A 22,643-nucleotide genomic window follows, 5' to 3' on the forward strand; every position below is an offset into this window, starting at 1 on the left:
TTATTTATTTATTTCATAGTTATTTTCATTTTCATTTTTATTTTTCATTTTTTATATTTCGATTCCATTTGTTATATAGTCCATTTTTTATATAGTCCAGTTTAGATTTTTTTTGTCCCTTATAGAGGGACTTTTATTTATGTTATAGTGATTTATATGTTTATTTATTGCCATTATATTTATTGTCCATTTGTCAATAGACAGTGTTATGTAATTCCTTTTTGTACTGATTACATTTATGTTGTCTATCCCATATATTTATGTATTAATACTAATTATAATTTTGGTAATTAAAGGCATATCTTACACTCGGATGTGCTATTTAATAATCGCTCTGTGGGTTCATATGGATACCATGTCCGGCATTACTCCATCCACTATATATGTTAATAACGTGCCATTCAGGGAACAAGGAATATGTATCATTAGATCTGGTTGGAATGCAGCGCTTGAGCATGCTGCATTCCAATAGACATGGCCAACAGAAAAACTAAACAGGCCAACGGACTCAGCCGGAGGGTTGGAACACAGCATGTGACGTTGCTGCGCTCCACAAGAAATACGATTCGGTCACATGACCCATGCTGACCAATAATAAACCATTAATATCGAATACACCTGTGGTGGGTTCCTTTTGATATTAATAAGATCCACACATACGCAGCAAGTTAGATAATTTTTAATCTTTTTCTTTTATGTGTCTTGATTGGTTTAACCCTATGTCTGCCTCCTATTGTTGGTATTTTAATTGAGTTGTTTTTGTATTTATTTAATGTTTTAACATTGAACTCACCTGATGATCATTGGGTTTAATGAAATGTGGTATAAAAGGGGTTGTATTACAGCCATGTAGACACCTTGAAAATGCTACCCACAGGTAGCGAAACGCATTGGTGGCTTTCCCTGGTGTATGGCACTTACCATTTGGACACACATAAGGACTTCCACTGGAATACTGAACTGGATTTGGGATTTATTTCATGGTTCCAGCATTGACTGTTCAGAGGTTCATCCTTGCATTGGAAATTCGCCGGTGTGATGCCATCACTAATTCAGGATCCTCATCCATCTTGATACAAGCTGGTAAAATCATTTCCCTAATATTCGATTTACAACTATACCCCACTCTTTTTTGGATTATTTTCCATCAGTGTCCACCTTCCATCATTGCTGCAGCAAATTAGTGCCTACAGGGTTAATTATCATGCATGATATTTAAGTATTTTTATGGTTATTTTTTATGTCACTATTGACTACCATTTAATGACACATTATTGTCCAATGTTTACATCATTCATGATACTATTGTATATTCATTGTGCTACAGTTTTTTAGCATTGATAAATTGTCTATTATTATTATTATTATTAGCGCTGCACATTCTTTTTTTCTATTTTGGTTTCTTGGAGGCTGACTACCTCCCTTTAGCAGCTGCTGGGAAAACCACTCATCACAGCGCCCTTTATACTATATCTTTATAGTTTTCTCCCCATACACAGCAACATGTGCTAGGCTGCTGAGAGGTAAGAGGAATGGGGCTGTGGTATCGGATCCAGGGCCCCACAGGGCCCCTTCAGCATGCCCAGGTAATTAGTACCTGATCTCCCCTCCTCCTGGCACCTCTGGTAAGGTGCACTACTATTTTGTGGTATAATTTGTTATATGGGGCACTATTACTATGTGCCATTATCTTTACAGGGCTATACTGTGTGGTATAATGTGTAAGGGACATTACTGTGTGGTGTACTGTATAAGGGGCACTATTGTGTGGCATAATTTGAATGGGCTCTGTGTGGCATAACATGAATGGGCTCTGTGTGAGGGCAAATGTATGTGGTTTTTGTTTTACCTCTTGGGGGGCATTTAAGATCTTTCTGTGTGGCCCACAAAGTTTTAGTTATGCCCTAGTTAGGGCTGTCTAATATATATGATCACTTTAAAAAGGACTAACTCTGAATTTAATATGAACTTTCATGAGTCATAAAGTTTGACACTTTCTCGGACTGTGAGGTTAAAAGGATACTGTTGTAGCTTTCACAAAGGTTTTTGGCAGGCTGCCAATTTTCACTTGAGCTATCACTGAAACCTGTGTAATGTAAGAGTGTCCCCAATTTTAGGGATTGTGTTACAGTGTGTGGCCCTGATGAAATTCAAACCTAGGCAAAAAACTAATCCTGGTCAAATTACACTACCATGCCACATTTGGTGGAGCTAGGTCCAAAACTCTGACCTTGCAGAAAGGACAAACAGACAGATAGACAAACACACTTTCTTCCTCATTACATAGATAATATTGTGACAAGAATCACATAGACCGGGTAAAATCCAACAGAAGCTTTATTTCCTCACCACAGACAGGTATACAGGACATTGCAGTTTCACAGGCAAGATGTTACAAGTTGGTACACAGAATCTTCCAAACAGCATTATAGTTTTATTAGTGGACTCCCAGGTCCAGGATCCCTAACACTAGTCACCCCTGGGCCTATAACCTGGGCGATTACTTCACCATCAGGATCAATTTCCCATTGTCTCTGCAGCTCTTTTACCAGCCTCACACAGGTGTCTGTAATCAGCTGCCTTTCCAGACTCTGATTGAGGCAACACCTGAACTGGACCCTTTAGACCTACTGCCTTTGCTCTGCCAACCCTGAGATAGCTGGACATTCCACATTCACTTTATGTGGAATTATGCTGACCCTGTCACAATATAATGAGATTAAGTCAATGAAGTCTATTATTACCACAGTTTTAAATGCACACTTCATAGTTAATGATAGCTCTCCAGTTAATGTCTGACTATGAAACATGTTATTTGAAGTTCAAATCACCTGCAGAATGAGCTGTGATACGTGTAGTTTAATACAGGGAATAATGTACACTATGTTTCTTTAATTTAATCATATTTGTAATGTAAGAGTACAGAGTGGTATAGACTAATGGGGACACGACAACACCCAAAAAATACAGTAATATATATAGCCTCTCCAAGACACACATTCTATATTTAAATTGAATTCAAAAAGATTGCAGTTTTTTGTGACACCAGAAAAAATAATATTTATTCCAGTAAGCCTACAATCACACTGTCTCGAACATTATTGACAATATGTATACTGCAGTGTATGTATGTAGATTAGAAATTTTTGTGAAAAAAGAAGTGCAAGAAGTTCACTTTAAAAAACATATAAAAAAGTCTGTTTGCAGCACTGGATTGCAAGTGCCACTATACCCATACTTACCTACTATTAATATTCTCTTCCTGGGAGAAGCCCAGGTAAGAGAAGCAGCAGGGGGCCGATGGGGGCGGGGCCTAACAATTCATGTCATTAAGCCCCACCCCCTCGTGGCAAAACTGCCGCGATTGGGTAAAATTTACATAGGGGGCGGGGCCAAATGCTGCGATTCATGCAGAATCACATATTAAGCCCCGCCCCCTTCACGGAGACCCGCGATCACCGCAGGTATTCTCCTCATTCTGCCCACTTCACTAGGAAGTGGGCAGAATGCGGGAGAAATGCCTACCCTTCCGGGGGTGCGGGGGTTACCCGAAAAATCGGGAGCCTCCCGCGAAAACCGGGAGGGTAGGCATGTATGACTATACCTGACAAACATATACCCAGTAGCCTGTTTGCAGTACACTGGATTACAGTTGCTAGCTAGTGTGTCTCATAAACAAACACATGCACAGTGACAAAGATGCCTGCAGTCACCCTTCCCACTTTCTCCATCTACCTAGTACAACTCTCTAATCTAATTGTAATGCCATCCTAGTGGCATCCTAATGACCTCTTTTGAAGAGAATATAGAGCCCACACCATCCCTTTACACTCTTCTGTGCGCAGGTTTGCCAAGAGCTATCGCTGGGCCCATGTGAAAGGGGTGTGGCCTAATTGCGGGAGGCATGGTCAGGGACCCCTTGTCGCTGGGGAGGGTGGGTGCAATGAGCCCCCTGAGCCCAGGGCATAGCTATTGGGGGGCGCGATCAGTGTGATTGCTCCCCACCACAGGCATAGAAGACTAATGCAGCTGCTACTTAGCAGCCATGAGTAGTCTCTCAGTGCAGCCTAGCACACGCTGCTGTAATGAAAGTGGGAGGGGGGCGGCGCTGGACCTGGGCTGGGATCAGTCTCTCAGTGCAGCCCAGCATGCGCTGCTGTAATGAAAGAGGGAGTGGGCGGCTGTGCCAGACCTGGCCCCCCGACAGCTTATCCAGGAAGCCCGGGTAATTAGTACCAGTTCCCCCCCTCTTACATGCAATCCAAAGCAAGCAAGATGCAAAATTTCTGATAACTCGTTTTGAGATCCAAACTTGGCGGAAGACCAAAGCTGGGGACTTGGTTGTAGTTGTAACCCCCTGGATTGTGTAGGTTTTCAGCAATACCAAACCAACAACTTCTAGTTTATATCCACAGGATTGCCTTTATGTTTATTATAAGACACATTTTATGTTTTAAGATTACTGTGTTTTTTTTATCTTTTAAATTTTGGGAAGCAGACATCCAAGAGAAAGGAAAGACATGTGCTAATGGTTTAATCTCTATTACATTTCAATTATGTGTGTTTTGCATATACAGAATTTTCAGAAGCAGAGGAAAATGTGACTGGATTGGTGAATGGTGCACTGGCATTACCCTGCACATATCTTGTCAGTGGAAGTGTAAAGTCAATGTCCTGGGAACGAGGCGGCTGTTCATTGCTTAACTCTAACCCTGAAATAATCCAAACAAATGGCAGAGAAGTGACTGGGAGCAAATCTAAGAGATACCAGATACTAGGGAACATACTACAGGGGGATGTGTCCCTGACCATCAATGAGGTGACTTTGGTTGATGAAGGAAATTACTGCTGCCGAGTGAAGACCTCAGGATGGAGGAGTGACAAAAGAAAGGAGATACATGTGAGGCTACAAGAAAGTAAGAATCCCACTATTCTTTTCTTGCTTAAAACAACATTTTTCATTAACATGTTATAATTAATGTGCGCAGGCCCTTATGTTTGGGTTCTAAATCTTCATTCTGTTTTTGCAGAACCTCTCTCAAACGTTTTGGTTTAGGATCTGAATTTCTATAAAAATCGATAAAAACAGCTGAAATTTTATTTGGACCTGTATTTGTTCCTACAATATTTTTTAACACCAATAACATTCATTTCTATTCATTTCCAGTCAGTTTTGACCACCTCATAGCTCACAATATTGATTCACTAATATTGGTCAAAGGCTGCAGCAAGCTGGCTGGCTTAAGTAAGCAAACAGAGCAGCGGCACAAACACATAGCAGTTTAACCCCTAGCGGCACAGTGGTGCTGACATTGCCGCAAGTGTGCTACAGAAGACTCAGTCAGTTTGTAATCCAAATAGACCTCTTTCTGGGCTGAGACTTGCAGTTCACTGATGATTTCATGCAGGACCCTTCAAACCCCACTGCTCATTTCTAAGGCATGCCATCACTGTGTGAATGCTGCTCATCACTATCTACAGTGCCGCAGTGACCGGCACTTAGTTATATGTATGTACCTACCGATTACAGTCAAGTTCCTAGTGGCACAGTAGTGCAGACATTGCCACAAGGGTGCTGCAGAAGATGTGCAGTCAGTTTGTAATCCAAAGTCTTTCTGAGCTGAGATTTATGGTTCAGTGACAATTTCATAGAGTGCTGCTAAAACCCCAATACTAATTTGTAAGGCAAGCCATCACTGCGTGAATGCTGCACATCACTGCCAAAATTGCCATAATCACACAGGCAGTCTTTTATAAATTACCCCACCATTTGCAATTACTACAGTACTGTATACTGTATTAAAGACACTGTTTACACTCTGCAGTACTGTATGTGATTGGCCCGCCAGTCAGAGCTTACTGTATTATTGTAGTTTGTAGTGCCATAACCATCCACTGCTGTATTATTCACCATTGTAGTTTTAATCAGTGTAGCACTGGCCACCCAGTATTGAAGCTGTGTATTGCATGCCATGGATATTGTCAAGTCTCACGCGCCTTGCCAAGCGTCACCGCACTATTCTCATGTTGTGACTTAGAAGACTGTATGGTGCGACTTGAGCAACAACATATTAGGACACATCTGTAGCATGTCTATGGAACAGCAGTGGCAGATAGGATGGCAGTTTAATAAACTTAACGACCCTATTGAATGTTTTCATTAATCAAAAGCTAATAACCTAAAAGTAGAAAACAATATAATATTTACCAAAACACTTCTCCAAACAGCAGCCTCAGGTAATTGGAGATGGAGTAACAGGCTAGGGGGTACATTTACTAAGATTCAAGTTTGGTCGAGTTTTTTTTTTTTTTAAATCTCGATTTGCATTGCCAAATCTCGGGTAATTTTCCCATTTTTACTAAGAAGTGAGTGTAGCTGAAAGTGAGTTTTTCGATGGTGATGCAGATAGAGATTTCTCCTCCAAGTTGCAAGTGAAGATGAGATTACTCACACGAGATTGCACTGTTTTCTCTATGCATATCTCTTCCGAGCTAGCAGTCTGCACATATCAGTGAGATATGAGTCAGTGAGTGAGACCCTAACCGACTGGGGTGTAATGCCACAGCCAGGAGACCCTATTACCGACTCCGCATGGCCAAAACATTCTCACCACCAGCCGGTCAGGCCTAGCCAGGTATCCCAGGGGAGGTGGGGCCCCCCAAAAAAGGGGTTCCCCCTCTCCCAAAACTGCAGGCTTGGTCTGAAGCCTGGGGCTCTTTCCCACACTCCTGGGCTGTGGGTACGGGGGTAATAAAGTGTAAAATAGAAGTAAACTATTGTATTTTACTTTGGAACTACAGGTGTCAGCATGCCTGCCCTTTAGCACTTGTGGAACTACAAGTTCCAGCAGATGGCCGGCACCCGTACTTCCACTGTAAAATAAATAGTTAAATAAAGACACAACACATACACCGTAGATAGTATACATTTATTACCCACATACCTCAATCACACATATTTGCCTGTACCAGCCGGTCGGTCAACTTGTCCAATGTAGAAATCTGTGTGGATGTACCCGCAAAAAAGATCCTATACTCACCTACATCCTGGTGCGACTCTTGTCAAAACAACAGACCGACTTACGCGAACCATGCCAAACATGTATAAGTACAGTATATGCTGTTACATATACTCACACCATGTGAAATGACAGATGACCAAAATCATCTGTGATTTCTCACGGCCACTTTACATGTAGCGGCCGCTCATTGGCTGGTACCTACATGGAACCAGCCAAAGAGTGGCAACTACATGTAAAGCGGCTGCTGATTGGCTAGCGGCCCGTGATAAATTACAGATGATTTTGGTCATCTGCCATTTTGCGCCTGAGGTTTTGGGAGAGAGGAAACCCCTTTTTTGGGGGGTCCCCACCTGGCTGACTGGCATGGGGTGAGAATGTTCTGGCCATGGAGACCCGGTAATAGGGTCTCCTGCCTGTGGCATTACACCCCGGTCGGTTTGGTTCCAGAGCTAGTTTTAAATATAGCGTGACCCCTACACATTCCCCCCCCCCCTATATTTAAAACCAGGACTGGCCATGAAGCCTGGTGCTGGTTCCTAAATTACAGTGGAAACCTACTAGTTTTGTTCCCCATAATTTTAGGAACCAGGACTGGCTGACCAGTCCGGGGCTGGTTATGGCTTTTGAGGGGGAATCTACATTATTTTAAAAATTAACCCTATTTATAATATTTACAGGCAGAAACATACACAAATCACACTGTACTGTGTATGTTTCTGGCAAACTTACAGCTCCGGAGGTGAGTGTTTAAAACTTCAATATGGTAGAGTTTGCTGTCATCTCACCTGATGAAATCATCGTCTTTATTCTTGGTAAATTTGCGAGCTGTAGCTTTTAAGTGAAAGTACTTCCCAGTTTGCCCGATGGTGATAAGATTCGAGTTTGCAATCTCACCCGAGTTTTACGAGTGAGAAAAGAGAACTCTCTCCCAAACTCACCAGAGTTTGCCATTAGTAAATTAGAGAAATGAAAATCATGCCTAAACTCACCAGAGATTGTCATCTTGAGCAATCTCAATTCTTATTAAAGGTATCACTAGTAGTCTTTACACCAAAAAAGCAAGGTGGGCAAAGCTCATAATGAAAAGTGGTGCACAATGTGATTGTCCTTGGGTCCTTCCCACCATTTAGGTTGTATATTAAAAATTATATGCACAGTTTAACAAACTAAGGGGGTCATTCAGACCCGCTCGCGAGTGGCAGTATGCTCGCAAGCGGGTCGATGTTCCCCACTGCGCATGCGCACGATGGAGGGAGCTCCGTCATGCGCATGCACGAGACCCGATGAGCGACGGGCTTTCCATCGCTCCGGGTCTCGCTGCAAAGGGGGCGTGCTGTCGATGTTGATTGACAGCACGCCCCCTTTGGTGGGCGTGCCGGGGGCGTGCCTGCCAGACGGAGGCGTTCCCATGGGTACGCCTACCGTCTGGAGCCGGCCCCACTGACATCACTAGTGAACCAAAATCACTCCAGGGCTTGTGGCAGGGAGACCCTACCGCAGAGTCTCCATCGCAAGTCCGATGGTCGCGAAGGTCAAGACCAGCGCGACCATCTTTTTGGACGCTCGTATATGCTGTGGGTGGTGACCCACAGCTATACGAGCATCCAGGAGGACGCTCCATTCTCATGGAGGAGGGCCCTGATTCAGAGCGAGCGCTCTGCTCAGAGCGTTCAGCTCTGAATCAGGCCCTAAGTACTTCAGCAAAATGGACTGCCACTTTTGTGGCTGAAGTACTTGGTTTCATTGGGCCCCAACAAAAGAAAATATCTTGATGGTTTGGTTAAACCAAGCTACCAATGGGTTTAAGGCTAGCAGATAATAATCCTCACAGTTGGAAGATGTCATCATCTTCATTATCACCCTCATCACTGCTGTCAATATCATCACACAATCTTAGCTCATCCCCACTGCTACTGTCGGGCGCAATCAGCTGCCAGCACACTAGGGGCGTGTGAGCTGAAATGAGCAAAAATTGACCTGTTTGGGCACCCAAACAGCACTTTTTATGATTGCGCCCAGTACTTTGGTCAGAGGTAGATGTTTTATGCAGCTAAACCCGACCACTATGGGCATGATCAGTGTGAAAATCAGCAGAAATTGAATAGCATCCCGCAGTCTCCCGTCACTTTAGACGGGAGATCCGGACCACAAAAACAATTGAATACAGCCCAGAGTGTCTCAGTCATGCCAGTTATCTTGCACCATATATCATTTAAAAAATAATGGGTATATTTACTAAAGTGCGGGATTTTAGAAGTGGAGATGTTGTCCATAGCAACCAATCAGATTCTAGCTATTATCCTCTACAAGGTGCCAGCTACATGATAAGTAGAATCTGACTGTTTGCTATGGGCAACAACTCCACTTCTATAAACCTGCACTTTAGTAAATATACCCCTTATTGTTTAAACGATACATGGTGCAAAATAACTGGCACGACTGAGACACTCTGAGAAGAGTAGCACTAGCATACCATACTTTCTTAAAATGTTATATGCATCTCAGTGCAGGAAATAATCTGCTCACTCATAGCACAGAATTCAATTGTTTCCAGCCACCTTCGTGCCTGGGGTAAGTATACCCCTTAGTGCATGAGAACACACCTGTATGCACGGTATACAATCGGGAAGCCGGCTGCCGGAATCCCGACAGCCGGCTACCCGACTGCTTTATCCCGGCGTGGGATAAATGACCGGCATCTATTTCTAGATGCCTGTCATTTTCCCGACGCCGGGAGACAGGCATCCGGCATCCCGATCGAAGGGATGCCGGGCACCGCGAGTGGACAGCCGTGGGGGGGAGGGTTAGGTTTAGGGCACCTGGGGGGGCCTTAGGGTTAGGCACCCCATGGGAGGTTAGGGTTAGGCTAGGGGGAGGGAGGGTAAGGGTTAGGCACCCCAGGGGGGTAATTAGGGTTAGGCACCCCCCTGGGGGACTTAGGTTTAGGCAGCGGGGAAGGGGGGGTTAGGGTTAGGCACTTAGAGGGGGAGTTTGGGTTAGCCACTTGGGGGGAAGTTAGGCTTAGGCACTCCTAAGGAGGGTTAGGGTTAGGGGGTTAGATAAGTATAGAATATACTTACCTTTTAGACGTTCGGGATTTCCAGCGCTGTCGGGCTTCCACTGCCAGGCTCTGCTGTTTTGTCGGGCTACCGCTGCCGGGAATCAAACTCCCAGCCATGCGGCAGCCGGGATTTCATATCGATTCCGTATGTACATACAAACATACATATACAAATACATATTATATCATAATATTTGGAGTCCGCTGGTTATATATATATATATATATATATATATATATGTGTTTGTGTGTATATATATATATATATATATATATATATATACTACCATTCAAAAGTTTAAGGTCACTTAGAAATGTCCTTATATTTGAAAGAAAATCACTGTTTTTTTCAAAGAAGATAACCTTAAATTAATCAGAAATACACTTTATACATTGTTAATGTGGTAAATGACTATACTAGCTGCAAACGTCTGGTTTTTAAAGGAATATCTACATAGGTGTATAGAGGCCCATTTCCAGCAACCATCACTCCAGTGTTGGAATATTGTGTTTGCTAAGCGCATTAGAAGACTAATGGATGATTAGAAAAGCCTTGAAAACCCTTGTGCGATTATGTTAGCACAGCTGAAAATGGGTTTGCTCATTAGAGAAGCTGTAAAACTGGCCTTCCTTTGAGCTAGTTGAGTATCTGGAGCATCACATTTGTGGGTTCGATTATACTCTCCAAATGGCCAAAAAAAGAGAACTTTCATGTGAAACTCGACAGTCTATTCTTGTTCTTCAAAATGAAGGCTATTCTATGCGAGAAATTGCCAATAAACTGAACATTTCCTACAACGGTGTGTACTACTCCCTTTAGAGAACAGCACAAACAGGCACTAACCAGAGTAGAAAGAGAAGTGGGAGGCCCGGTGCACAACTGTGCTAGAAGACAAGTACATTAGTCTCTAGTTTGAGAAATAGATGCCTCACAAGTCCTCAACTGGCAGCTTCATTAAATGGTACCCGTAAAATGCCAGTGTCAACATCTACAGTGAAGAGACGACTCCGGGATGCTGGCCTTCTAGGCAGAGTGGCAAAGAAAAAGCCATATCTGAGACTGGCCAATAAAAGGAAAAGATTAAAATGGGCAAAAGAACATAGACATTGGACAGAGGAAGCTTGGAAAAAAGTGTTATGGACAGACAAATCGAAGTTTTGAGAGTTTGGATAACACAGAAGAACATTTGTGAGATGCAGAACACGTGAAAAGACGCTGGAAGAGTACCTGATGCCATCTGCCAAGCATGGTGGAGGTAATGTGATGGTCTGGGGCTGCTTTGGTGATGGTAAAGTGGGAGATTTGTACAAGGTAAAAGGGATTTTGAATAAGGAAGGCTATCACTTCATTTTCCATACCATACCCTGTGGACAGCACTTGATTAGAGCCAATTTCCTTCTCCAACAGGACAATGACTCAAAGCACACCTCCAAATTATGCAAGAACTATTTAGGGAAGAATCAGGCAGCTGGTATTCTCTCTGTAATGGAGTGGCCAGCACAGTCACCAGATCTCAACCTCATTGAGCTGTTGTGGGAGCAGCTTGACCATATGGTAAACAAGAAGTGCCCATCAAACCAATCCAACTTGTGGGAGGTGCTTCAGGAATTACGGGGGGTGAAATTTCTTCAGATTACCTCAACAAATAATCAGCTAGAATGCCAAAGGTCTGCAATGCTGTAATTGCTGCAAAAGGAGCATTCATTGATGAAAGCAAAAGGCCTGATTCAGACCCGCTCGTGAGCGTATAGCGCTCGCAAGCGGGTCGATGGCGAGCGGTGCGCACGTGCGTGACCCACGTAGCAAGAGAATTTTCACTCGCTGCGGGATTCACTACAAGACGGGGAGGCTGTTGATTGTGATTGACAGCTCGCCTCGTTTTGTAGGCGTGCAGGGGGGGTGGCTGGACAAATGGAGGTATTCCTGAAGGAATTCCTGCAATTTGTGGGCGGACCTACTGACATCAGCAGTGATGTCAGTAGTGATCTTCCTGCTCTATTAGAGCAGGAAGTTCACTGAGGCTTGCGGTGGATGAGACCCAACCACAAGGGTCTCGTCGCAAGCCAGATGGTCGCGATAATCGTGACCCTAGCCAGGCCGCCCGCTAAAGCTGTGGGTGGTCACCCACAGCTTAATGAGTGGCCTGAGGCCGGTGAAAAAAAAACCCAGCTCGCCCTAATTCAGAGCGAGCGCTCGCAAATAGCGAGCGCTTCAGAATCAGGGCCAAAGTTTGAAGGCCAAAATTATTATTTCAAATAAAAATCATTATTTCTAACCTTGCCAATGTCTTGACTATATGTTCTAACGATACTGAGTTTTAAACCTCTATATGATCCTGCCTATATCTTCTAAATCCTCCCTATATCTTCTAGAATTGTCGCTATTTAGCGTAATGAGTCATACAGTAAATAAATGCCTTCAGACTTTGAATGTGTTTCCAACGCACAAAAGGTTATTATTCAACATAAAAACAGTAGGTTACATGCTGTGATCTAAAGACAATTTATCGCAAAGAAATCATACAGACCCAAGGTACAGTTGTTACATACACACGCGCTCTGGGACCAGATACCGACATCAACAAGAAACCTCCGTCAACAGCATCAGCAAGAAGACTCCCATTTGGGTTCTGAGAGCACATATATACCCTTACAGGGATAGGCAATACAATAGGAAAATTTGGCATGATTCCATTGGTTCTCCGTCACAGTGCTTCTGTTACCGGACATTTGACAGGTCGATTCAAATAGACACAGGTCAGCCTCCAAAAGCCTTTTGTCTCCTTTTTCCCACTGCATGCAAATCTAAGCTGCTAACATTACATAGTACATTTTAGTGTTTTAACTCTCTACAGTCCATAAGTTGCGAATGCATGTTAAGATCTTCTCACCGATGACACCAGAAAGCTTTTGAGACAGAGTAGATCAGTACAACACCAAACACGGTTTGCTTATGTACTAAACCTTAGATATCAAATAATCTTTATTTCACAACATTAATAATAAATAAATAAACCTTAGATATTACACTTTGGGGCTATGGAACCTTTTATGTAAGTGTGCAGTGTGTAAGTATTAGGGGTTTGGGAAAGGGCGCTAGTTAAAGTTCACGCATGCCGCGGATCTCGAAGAACACGTGAAAGATGTGGGGATGCACCAGTCTTATAAAGGAAGTTTTGAAGGGGAATAGAGACTTACATCATTTAAGGTGTTTAAATAAAAAAGAATAACATTTTAATAATACATTTTACGCATTTCTAAATATTAATACATTATATGATGGTATTTCCTAGTTCAGGCTTATAATGTAGTTCTACATTTACCTCAGTATTCATATTGTCACTACTAACCACAATCATAATTTTGTTCTTCCGGATTACCTTATTTTTACATTTTCCACACTTCAACACCGTAGGAACACACCTGACACATAAGCCAATTACTATGATGACAACCAATATAAGGATCAGGAGTTTACCTATACTTGCGATCATTTCCTGGGCCCACTCTCCTAGACCTGAGAACCATTTCACTGGGTTCAACCATAAAACTCATTCCTCTACCTTCTCCACTACTTCAGCCACTGAAGCATTATGGTTCTTCCGAAATTCCCATTTCAGCTGCAGAATTTCATCCATCTTCCGGTCTATCACCTCCTTGGGGTCACTTGTATCGCTGGTAATGTAAGTGCAACACTTTACTCCAAATTGGGTGGCCAAAGTTACGCAATACCCTCCCATGACAGCTGTTAAGTAATTTAACACTAGTCTGTGTTGCACCAATTCTTTCTTATACGCTTGCAATTCCCTACCTGTATACCTGAAAGTGTCATCATACATCTTGGTGATATCTATTCATTTAGCAAGATCTTGGATATATCTAAAATTTAGTGTACCCCGAGCAATCCTGGTGGGATCCAAAGCTACTAAAACTTGAAAGCCAGTTGTCTCACTGATTAACTGAGTGGCTTTATGCACATCACCAGGTATCATATTTCGTTTGTCTCTGTGTTCATACTGTGTGTGAAGATATGGTGATGGTGTGTTTTTATGAATACCAAGCATTTCAACATGTGTGAGGGTCATAACCTCTGGGACTACTCTTCCCAGGTAACACAAACCTTCGGAACTCAGGGAGAGCCACTTATACGCTTTCCTTCCACATATAAAATATACATCATCAGGGAGAATATAAGGGATGGTAAACATCAATAATCCACACACTTCCCTAGCAAGTGATCCTACTTCAGGTTCTCCCATTTGACTCATACAAGTTTCTTGTTGTAATATCTTGGTACAATACCCTTCTAGTACTCTACCAATCATTTCTTTGGTGTTACTAAGTGTATATTTATATCTGAAGTGTCTTCCACCTGACCTAATAGTATGTAACAATTCATAATTCATAGGCTCATGGTCAGCTCTTTGTGAGAAGGTCATCGTCTGATTATTCCCAGTCACCTCCCAAATTCCTGGTTCATTAGAGTTGGTGATGTTTAAACATAAAAGTGATTTATCTACTTGGTGCTGGTGGAGTTTAAAATGGGGTGGTTTGGACTTTAGAAATTTTCCATCTAGTGCATGCCCTCTTTGTGATTCTATAATTTCAGAGACATTTAATGGGAATGGCACTAATCCTACACTATGCTGTCCTTGGGGCACGTGAGAGCAGACCCAACAGTCAGTTTGGTTCAAAACTTTGCCCACCATGGTGTGATAATCCTCTAAAGGATACCCACCCCAATACTGATTATACTTAGGTTGACAACGATGGATGCATCTCTCATCAATTACGGACCCACAGACTCACACATACAATAATCCTCAGACGATAGACCTTCACACTGTCCCCGAGTATCCAAAACTGCAGATCTCTTAACAATTACAATACTAAGATTGGTCAGACACTCCCCTGAGTGGCATAGCACTCCTCCTCTTGACTCCACTCCATCAGTACTGCCATCAGCTCCCATCTCCTCTATCAGTCCCCCATCACAGAAACCAGATATCCCCGAACAAACCAGGATGATGGAAACTCTGGAAGAGAATATAAAAATAAACACAGCAGACCAGTCCATCGCCACAGCAAGGACCTGCAAATTTCTTTAGCTCAGGTATCTCACTACAACCTTTTAATCCTCCCGGAACAAGCTCGCGATCGACAGGTCCACGTTATCAACCTTGTCTCCGCCTTGTATCTCCACCGGTTGGTTGACATTTTTGCAGTGAGTGGAATGGACCCAGGTATCTCTCTAGGCCACCTTCAAAGATGTGGTACTCATCAGCAACACCTGATACGGACCCTCCCAATGATCAGTCAAACAACCTGAATGCAAGAAATTTCTGATCATAACATATTCTCCAGGTTCAACATCATGACAGTTAGTTTCGGGCATATCATGTGACAACAATTTCAGTTTCTGCTATTGCTTTTTTAACTGTTTACTCATTGATATAAGATACTTTACAGTTACTTTATTGTTACCTTTCAAATCTTCCTGCGGACTTATAATCAAATGAGGTTGTCTAACAAACAGTATTTCAAAGGGGGACAGATTTAGAGGGGGTCTAGGAGTGGTCCTTATGCTATGTAGGACCAATGGTAATGCTTCCGGCCATCCTAGTCCAGTCTCTGCCATGATTTTACTTCATTTGTTTTTAATAGTCCCATTGATCCTCTCTACTTTGGCACTGGCTTGCAGTCGGTAGGGGGTGTGAAGTCGACTATTAATACCCATCAGTTTACACATATATTGAAAAACATCACCTGTGAAATGAGTACCCCTATCACTCTCGATAATTTTAGGGATACCGTATCTGAATACAAACAATTTTCTTGGCAGTAAACGCAGCAGTATTAGTGGCAGCTGGGTATGCCTCAACCCAATTGGAAAACACATCAGTGCATGCTAATACATACTTGAGATTCCTGTAGGGTGGTAATTGGATGAAATCGATTTGTATTACCTGGAAAGGTCCGGCAGTTGGAGGAATGTGGGATGGTTCAGTAGGGATCGTTTTCCCAATGTTTTTCCTCAAGCAGGTCAGACAGGACATTGCTCTCTTTTCCACTTGAGAAGAAAAACCCGATGGGCACCAGTATGCTTTCACCAATTTGCTTTCCCAAGTGAGTCAGGCCGTGTGCTGCATCAGCCAGGCTGGGGCAATATGCCTTGGGAGCTACTGGCTTACCTTGTCCGTCCCTCCAGAGTCCAGAGGACTCTTGCCCACATCCCTTGGACTTCCAGACTGACTTTTCCTGGGTAGAACACAAATTTTGCATCTCAATTAATTTTAGCATATCAATTGTTCGAAAAGACATAATTTGTTCTGCTGGTACATTCATATTTAACCCTGCTACCCATTTTGCAGCTTCATCTGCTCTGTTGTTGCCCAGTGACACCGGATCATCCTCACATGTGTGGGCTTTACACTTAATTACTGCCATAATTTTGGGCAGTTGAATTGCTTTTAGTAATTATTTTATATGTCTGGAATGTGCAACTGGTGTGCCTGCTGCTGTCATAACATTTCTCAGATGCCATAGCGTGCCAAAATCGTGTACTACCCCGAAGGCATACCTAGAGTCAGTGAAAATGTTAGCAGATTTGCCTGCTGCCAATTCGCACCCTCTTTTTAGTGCTACTAACTCCGCCACCTGGGCTGAGTGAGGAGGACCAAGGGATTCAGATTCTATGATGTCTGTGTCATTTACAACAGCATAACCTGTACATAATTCACCTGTGTCTGTTTGTCTATGACAACTCCCGTCCATGTAAAATGTCACATCCACATTCTCTAAAGGTGTGTCAGGTATGTCAGGTCTTGCAGTAATGGTCTGGTTCAGATATCCATACAATCATGTGCATCACTATGTCCGCTGAACTCACTTCCAGCCAGCAACTCGTCTCCTTCCACCCTTTGTGCATCACGTTGTACATATGGTAAATACGTTGCTGGGTTTAGCGTATTGCATTGTTTAACAGTGATGTTTGCAGGTGTATTAGAGCTAGTTCCCATTTGGTGAACCTAGCTGAAGAGATGTGTCTGGTTTGGGCAGAGTTCAGCAGAGCAGATACAGCATGGGGAATATAGACAATCATATCATGGCCCAGTACTACGTCCTCACTTTTACTCACCAATAGAGCTGTTGCTGCTACACTTCTTAAACACATTGGGAGTGATCTTGCCACAGTGTCCAATTGGGCACTGTAGTATGCTACAGGCTAACTGGCATCACCATGTTTTTGTGTGAGGACACCTGCTGTGCAACCATCAGCTTCCATACAATACAAATCAAAAGGTTTTTCATAATCAGGTATTCCCAATGCAGGTGCTTTTGTCAGACTATCCTTAAGATTAAGGAAAGCCTGCTCTGATTCCTCTGTGTGTATGACATGGTCGGGCTTTGAGGAAGAGACTAAGGGCCTCAATCAGAGGCAGTCGTAGGATGCAAGTGGTCGTTCTGAAACAGGGTGACCACTTGCATCCTGAACGGCTGCCTCCATGTCGGTCGTTAGGCTGTGGGTTAACACCCACAGCTCTAACAAATGCTAAGGGTGATGGTCACGATGGTCAAGACCTTCGCAACCATCGGGGCTTACGACGAGACCCTAAGGTAGGGTCTCATCAACCTGTTCTGTTTGAGCAGGAAGCTCCCCACTGATATCACTTATGATGTCAGTGGGGCCGCCACCAAATGGCAAGCATTCTGACACTCAACATCCACAGCTTGCCCGTTTGCTACGAGACCCCTAACGATGGATCACCCATCATTTGCCGGATTTTGCGCATGCACACGGCGGAGCATGCTCTATTGTGCGCATGCGCACTTGAGCAACATCGACCCAGTCGCGAGCTCGTACAGCTAATGACTGGGTCTGAATAAGATCCTAAGTCCTGTAATGGCAAAGCCGAAATAGAAAAACCTGGGATCCACATTCTGCAGTATCCACACATTCCCAAGAAGGTACGCATTTGCTGTTGGTTCTGCGGCAATGTCATGTTCTGTATGGCCTGGATTCGATCAGTAGTTAGATGTCGCAACCCCTGGGTTAACCAATGTCCCATGTATTTTACTCTGGATTGGCATGACTGTAGTTTGTCCTTAGCAACCTTGTGTCCTGTTTGCGAGAGATGAAGCAACAAAAGTTTAGTGTTATTTAAACATGACATAAATGAATCAGACCATAACAATAATTCGTCCACATATTGTATTAGAACAGATCCATTGGCAGGTTGAAAAGATTGTAAACAGTCGTGTAAGGCCTGAGAAAAGATACTGGGGCTGTCTATGAAACCCTGGGGCAATAGTGTCCATGTATATTGTACACCCTTGTATGTGAAAGCGAATAGGTACTGACAGTCAGGATGAAGAGGCACAGAGAAGAAAGCAGAACAGAGGTCAATGACAGTGAAATGGGTTGCATTTGGTGGTATTTGCATGAGAATGACAGCTGGATTTGGCACTACGGGAAATTGGCTCTCTACCACCTTATTAACACCTCTAAGGTCTTGTACCAGCCTATAACCTCTCCCACCACTCTTATTTACAGGACAGATGGGACTGTTGGCTACACTTGCTATACAAACTAAAATTCCCTGTTGTAACAATCGCTCAATTATTGGATAAACCCCTAATTCAACCTCCTGTTTTAATAGGTACTGGGGAATTTTTGGAGCTTGCCTACCGCTTTTTAATTTTACCATTACGGGACTTATGTTTACCATTAATCCAGTGTCCTGTCCATCTTTGGTCCACAGTGAATCTGGAATTTGGGACAACATTTGATCTACTTGAGATGGAATTTCATTTAAACCAGTAGAGTGATACATTATCCTTTGGGGAGTGTCCAACATATCCCTCACCTCATGCGCAACTCTCTCTGGGATATCTAAAAATACACCATCAGGGGTACAATATATGACACTTCCCATCTTACATAACAAATCCCTTCCCAGTAGGTTAGTAGGTACCAGCTACATCAACCATCATTACCGGTTCTTCCCTAGTACTTCCCGTTAACCTGACTATCTGTAGACTACAGGTATGACCTGACCCCTGTCCTGGCTGGTTGCAATTAAAACACTTTCGTGGATGGGGTGGATGAAAGGTATGTGTGGGTTGAGCAGGAGGGAAAGGTGGTGGGTATGGATAAGGATATTGAGGGAGATATGGCGTTTGTGGATAGTACAGGAATTGTGGTTGTGTGTTATAAGTGGGGTAGGTCTGTGTTTGTGGTGGTGTAGGATTAGTGAGGATGTGTAACTGTTCTGGTGCAGGTGTGGATGCAGGTGTGTCTGCTGGCTGTTGTGTTACCGTCATTCCTTCTAGAGCTTGAATACTGCCATTAGTTTCTCGCTCTGGATCTCTTTTTAGAGATGTTCTTGTCATGTTCAATTGCGGATTCTATGAGGGTGTCTACAGTGACTACCCTCCAGCCAGGCTGTGAGGTCTGAACCCGGTCTTTAGGTTCTTTTTAAGACCATCCATGAGTACAGTGACAATCATTCCCCTGTGGTGAGTGCTATCTTCAATATCCTCTAACCTAGTGTACTGGGTGATAGCCTGGAGTACCCGGTTACAATAATCTTCTGCAGATTCACTCTCTGTTTGTTTTATGGTGAAACTTTTGCTCCAGTTAACTACTACTGGAAAATATACACCCAATTGAGTTACAATGCAGGAAATGTTACCTTGGTTCATTTTGTCTGTTAAGGGAACATGTCCATCCAATACACAATCCGTGATAAATTTTGTCACGTCAGTATTGTGTGGAAGACATGCCCTTAACATGACTCACCAATCTTTGTTTGTTGGCTAGTGAGAACTACCCAAATTTTTCAAAAATCTTTGACATTTGGCAAATTCCTTTTTGGGATCGGGGAAATCATTCATTATGGCATTTAGCTCCCCTCTTGTCCAAGGACAGTACATTGCTATTTCCCTTGTGGGCACTACTCCATTCACATCCACATTTCCATTCGGAACCGTTATTGTCCGCATGGGTTGCAGATCGGACGCACTGCTACTTTTGACCTTATTACCTGTCTGGGGGTTTAGTCTATTACTGCTACGTATAGGGTTAGCAAATTCCTCTACGGGTGCAGTGGATGTTGACACTTCCTGTGCTATCACTGATGAAGATGGCGGCACCACTTGTGCTTGCCGTGGTGGAGCATCTAACATGTGTACAGAATGGGAAATGGCAGACATAACAATAGGCTCATCATCCACATCATAAACATTTTCCTTATGGTTACTTAAGAGAGGGTACAAATTACTTGTTACATTTTTATGGGTTTTTTCAATAACTGTTCCTGCACCCCCATCCGCATTGGGCAGCGGTGGTGCACGTGAACCACTGGCAATACCTTCCACAATGCTACCTTGCTGCACGTGCGCGGCATTTTGCGTCTCGCACGCATTGCAATTTAGCACTGCGGGTGTACTTACTGGTAATGCATTCACAACGCTAGTTTGCGTAGCTTGCACACCTTTACACAATGCATCCCCTTCATGCTGCCATAATTTTAAACATTCGTTATATTTTACCTTTTTCACTCAAGAATGCACCAGGCTGATGTGATCTTGGACATTGTTCAATACATCCTTATCAAATCTACCAATTCTGGGAAACGGTCTTACACTCTTCATCATTATCTTAAACCATACATCACAATACCTAATTGCATAAGCACCGTACTTAGTATGCATAATACGACGGGCCGATCCAAGCGGCACTTCCATTAGCAGCAAATCATTGTCTAACATCTCTACTGCTTTCGTGGCTCCCATCCTGGGACAACCCCTACGTTTTTCAATAAAAATTTAAACTGGTGAAAGACAGTCAAGATACTTTCACTTACCTGTGGACGCCTTGGAAAAAGGGCATATCCACAAACCCTATGGAAGACCTTTAGACGCCTCCACTCACCTATGGAAGAAAAGCTGCTCCCACGCTAAAATCCCTTTTTGACTACTTTCAACCGCTAGGGGGCAACAAAATACCCTTTGTTTTCCAGTTGATTTCTTCCACCTTCTCACCAGTTCACAATTACAGTTTAGCCCAAAACTATGCGGTTCAATTACAGTGCTCAAATAAGCCTAACCGATTACTGAATACTGTAATCACACTAGGAGACGAACCCTAACAAAAATGACAACCCATACATCTGTTTGTGTAAAGTAAAAGGTAAGCTGCTACCGAGTTACTAGGCCGCTCGTTACGCCTAGCACTTAAGGGTCCTACGATACTCTTAACATTTAGGACCCGTGTTACACCCTAAACAAATACTCACTGTTACACTCTTTTTTACTGCGCAGAAAAATACACGTTAACCCAGTTATTGGAAACAATTGATAATATAATCTCAATGGCTTTGTTTAAAACATGTGGCAGCAAGACCTTAAATACGTATACACTATTGTGCGACTAGTCGCATACACAATAATGCGACTACTACACAACCGTATTATGACTCTTACGCTACATTGCAATTTAGTTGCGTACGCAATAATGCGACTCAGCTGCATACGTAAAAAGGGGTCTCAGCTGCGTATGCAATATTGCGACTCCCCCTTTTTACCACACAAAACAAAAATGGAAAAAAACCTATCGACAAAGGAAAACAAACTTTTTCCTCCCCGTCCCTGGATCCTCAATCAGCGCTCCTAAAGTCACAGCAACAGGTAGCACACTCTCAGCAACAACGGTAGTAACAGATTCTGAACGCACAATGCATTCTCCTGCCAGGCACCTCCACCCTTTTGCTGAGGGTTCGACACTGGGTGTTACGGACCGGTTGCGTGATTACCACTGCGAGCCCCCAACTAACGATACTGAGTTTTAAACCTCTATATGATCCTGCCTATACCTTTTAAATCCTTCCTATACCTTCTAAATCCTGCCTATACCTTCTAGAATTGTCGCCATTTAGTGTTATGAGTCATACAGTAAATAAATGCCTTTAGACTTTGAATGTGTTTCCAACGCACAAAAGGTTATTATTCAACATAAAAACAGTAGGTTACAAGCTGTAATCTAAAGACAATTTAGCACAAAGAAATCATACAGGCCCAAGGTACAGTTATTACATACACACGCGCTCTGGGACCAGATACCGGCATCAACAAGAAACCTCCGTCAACAGCATCAGCAAGAAGACTCCCATTTGGGGTCTGAGAGCACATGTATACCCTTACAGGGATAGGCAATACAATAGGAAAATTTGGCATGATTCCATTGGTTCTCCGTCACAGTGCTTCTGTTACCGGACATTTGACAGGTCGATTCAAATAGACACAGGTCAGCCTCCAACAGCCTTTTGTCTCCTATTTCCAGCTGCATGCAAATCTAAGCTGCTAACATTACATAGTACATTTTAGTGTTTTAACTCTCTACAGTCCATAAGTTGCGAATGCATGTTGTGATCTTCTCACTGATGACACCGGAAAGCTGTTGAGACAGAGTAGATCAGTACAACACCAAACACGGTTTGTTTATCATGTACTAAACCTTATGTATATAATAATTAATAATAAATGAATAAACCTACACT

At 43.1% G+C, this 22,643-nt stretch overlaps 1 protein-coding gene across 4 annotated transcripts in view; it reads left to right on the forward strand.

The window, feature by feature from the left end:
* The window catches only part of CFH (complement factor H), a 695,946-nt gene that overhangs the window by 242,862 nt on the left and 430,441 nt on the right, over positions 1-22,643 (forward strand). For all 4 annotated transcript variants that reach the window (XM_088478854.1, XM_088478855.1, XM_088478856.1 and 1 more), the window contains one exon: positions 4,578-4,916. In XM_088478854.1, coding sequence (XP_088334980.1) covers positions 4,578-4,916 — 339 coding nt within the window. The remainder of the gene's footprint in view (positions 1-4,577; positions 4,917-22,643) is intronic.

The sequence above is a fragment of the Taudactylus pleione genome, unplaced genomic scaffold (assembly GCF_031769625.1).
Source record: "Taudactylus pleione unplaced genomic scaffold, aTauple2 ptg000223l, whole genome shotgun sequence".
NCBI classification, from domain to species: domain Eukaryota; kingdom Metazoa; phylum Chordata; class Amphibia; order Anura; family Myobatrachidae; genus Taudactylus; species Taudactylus pleione.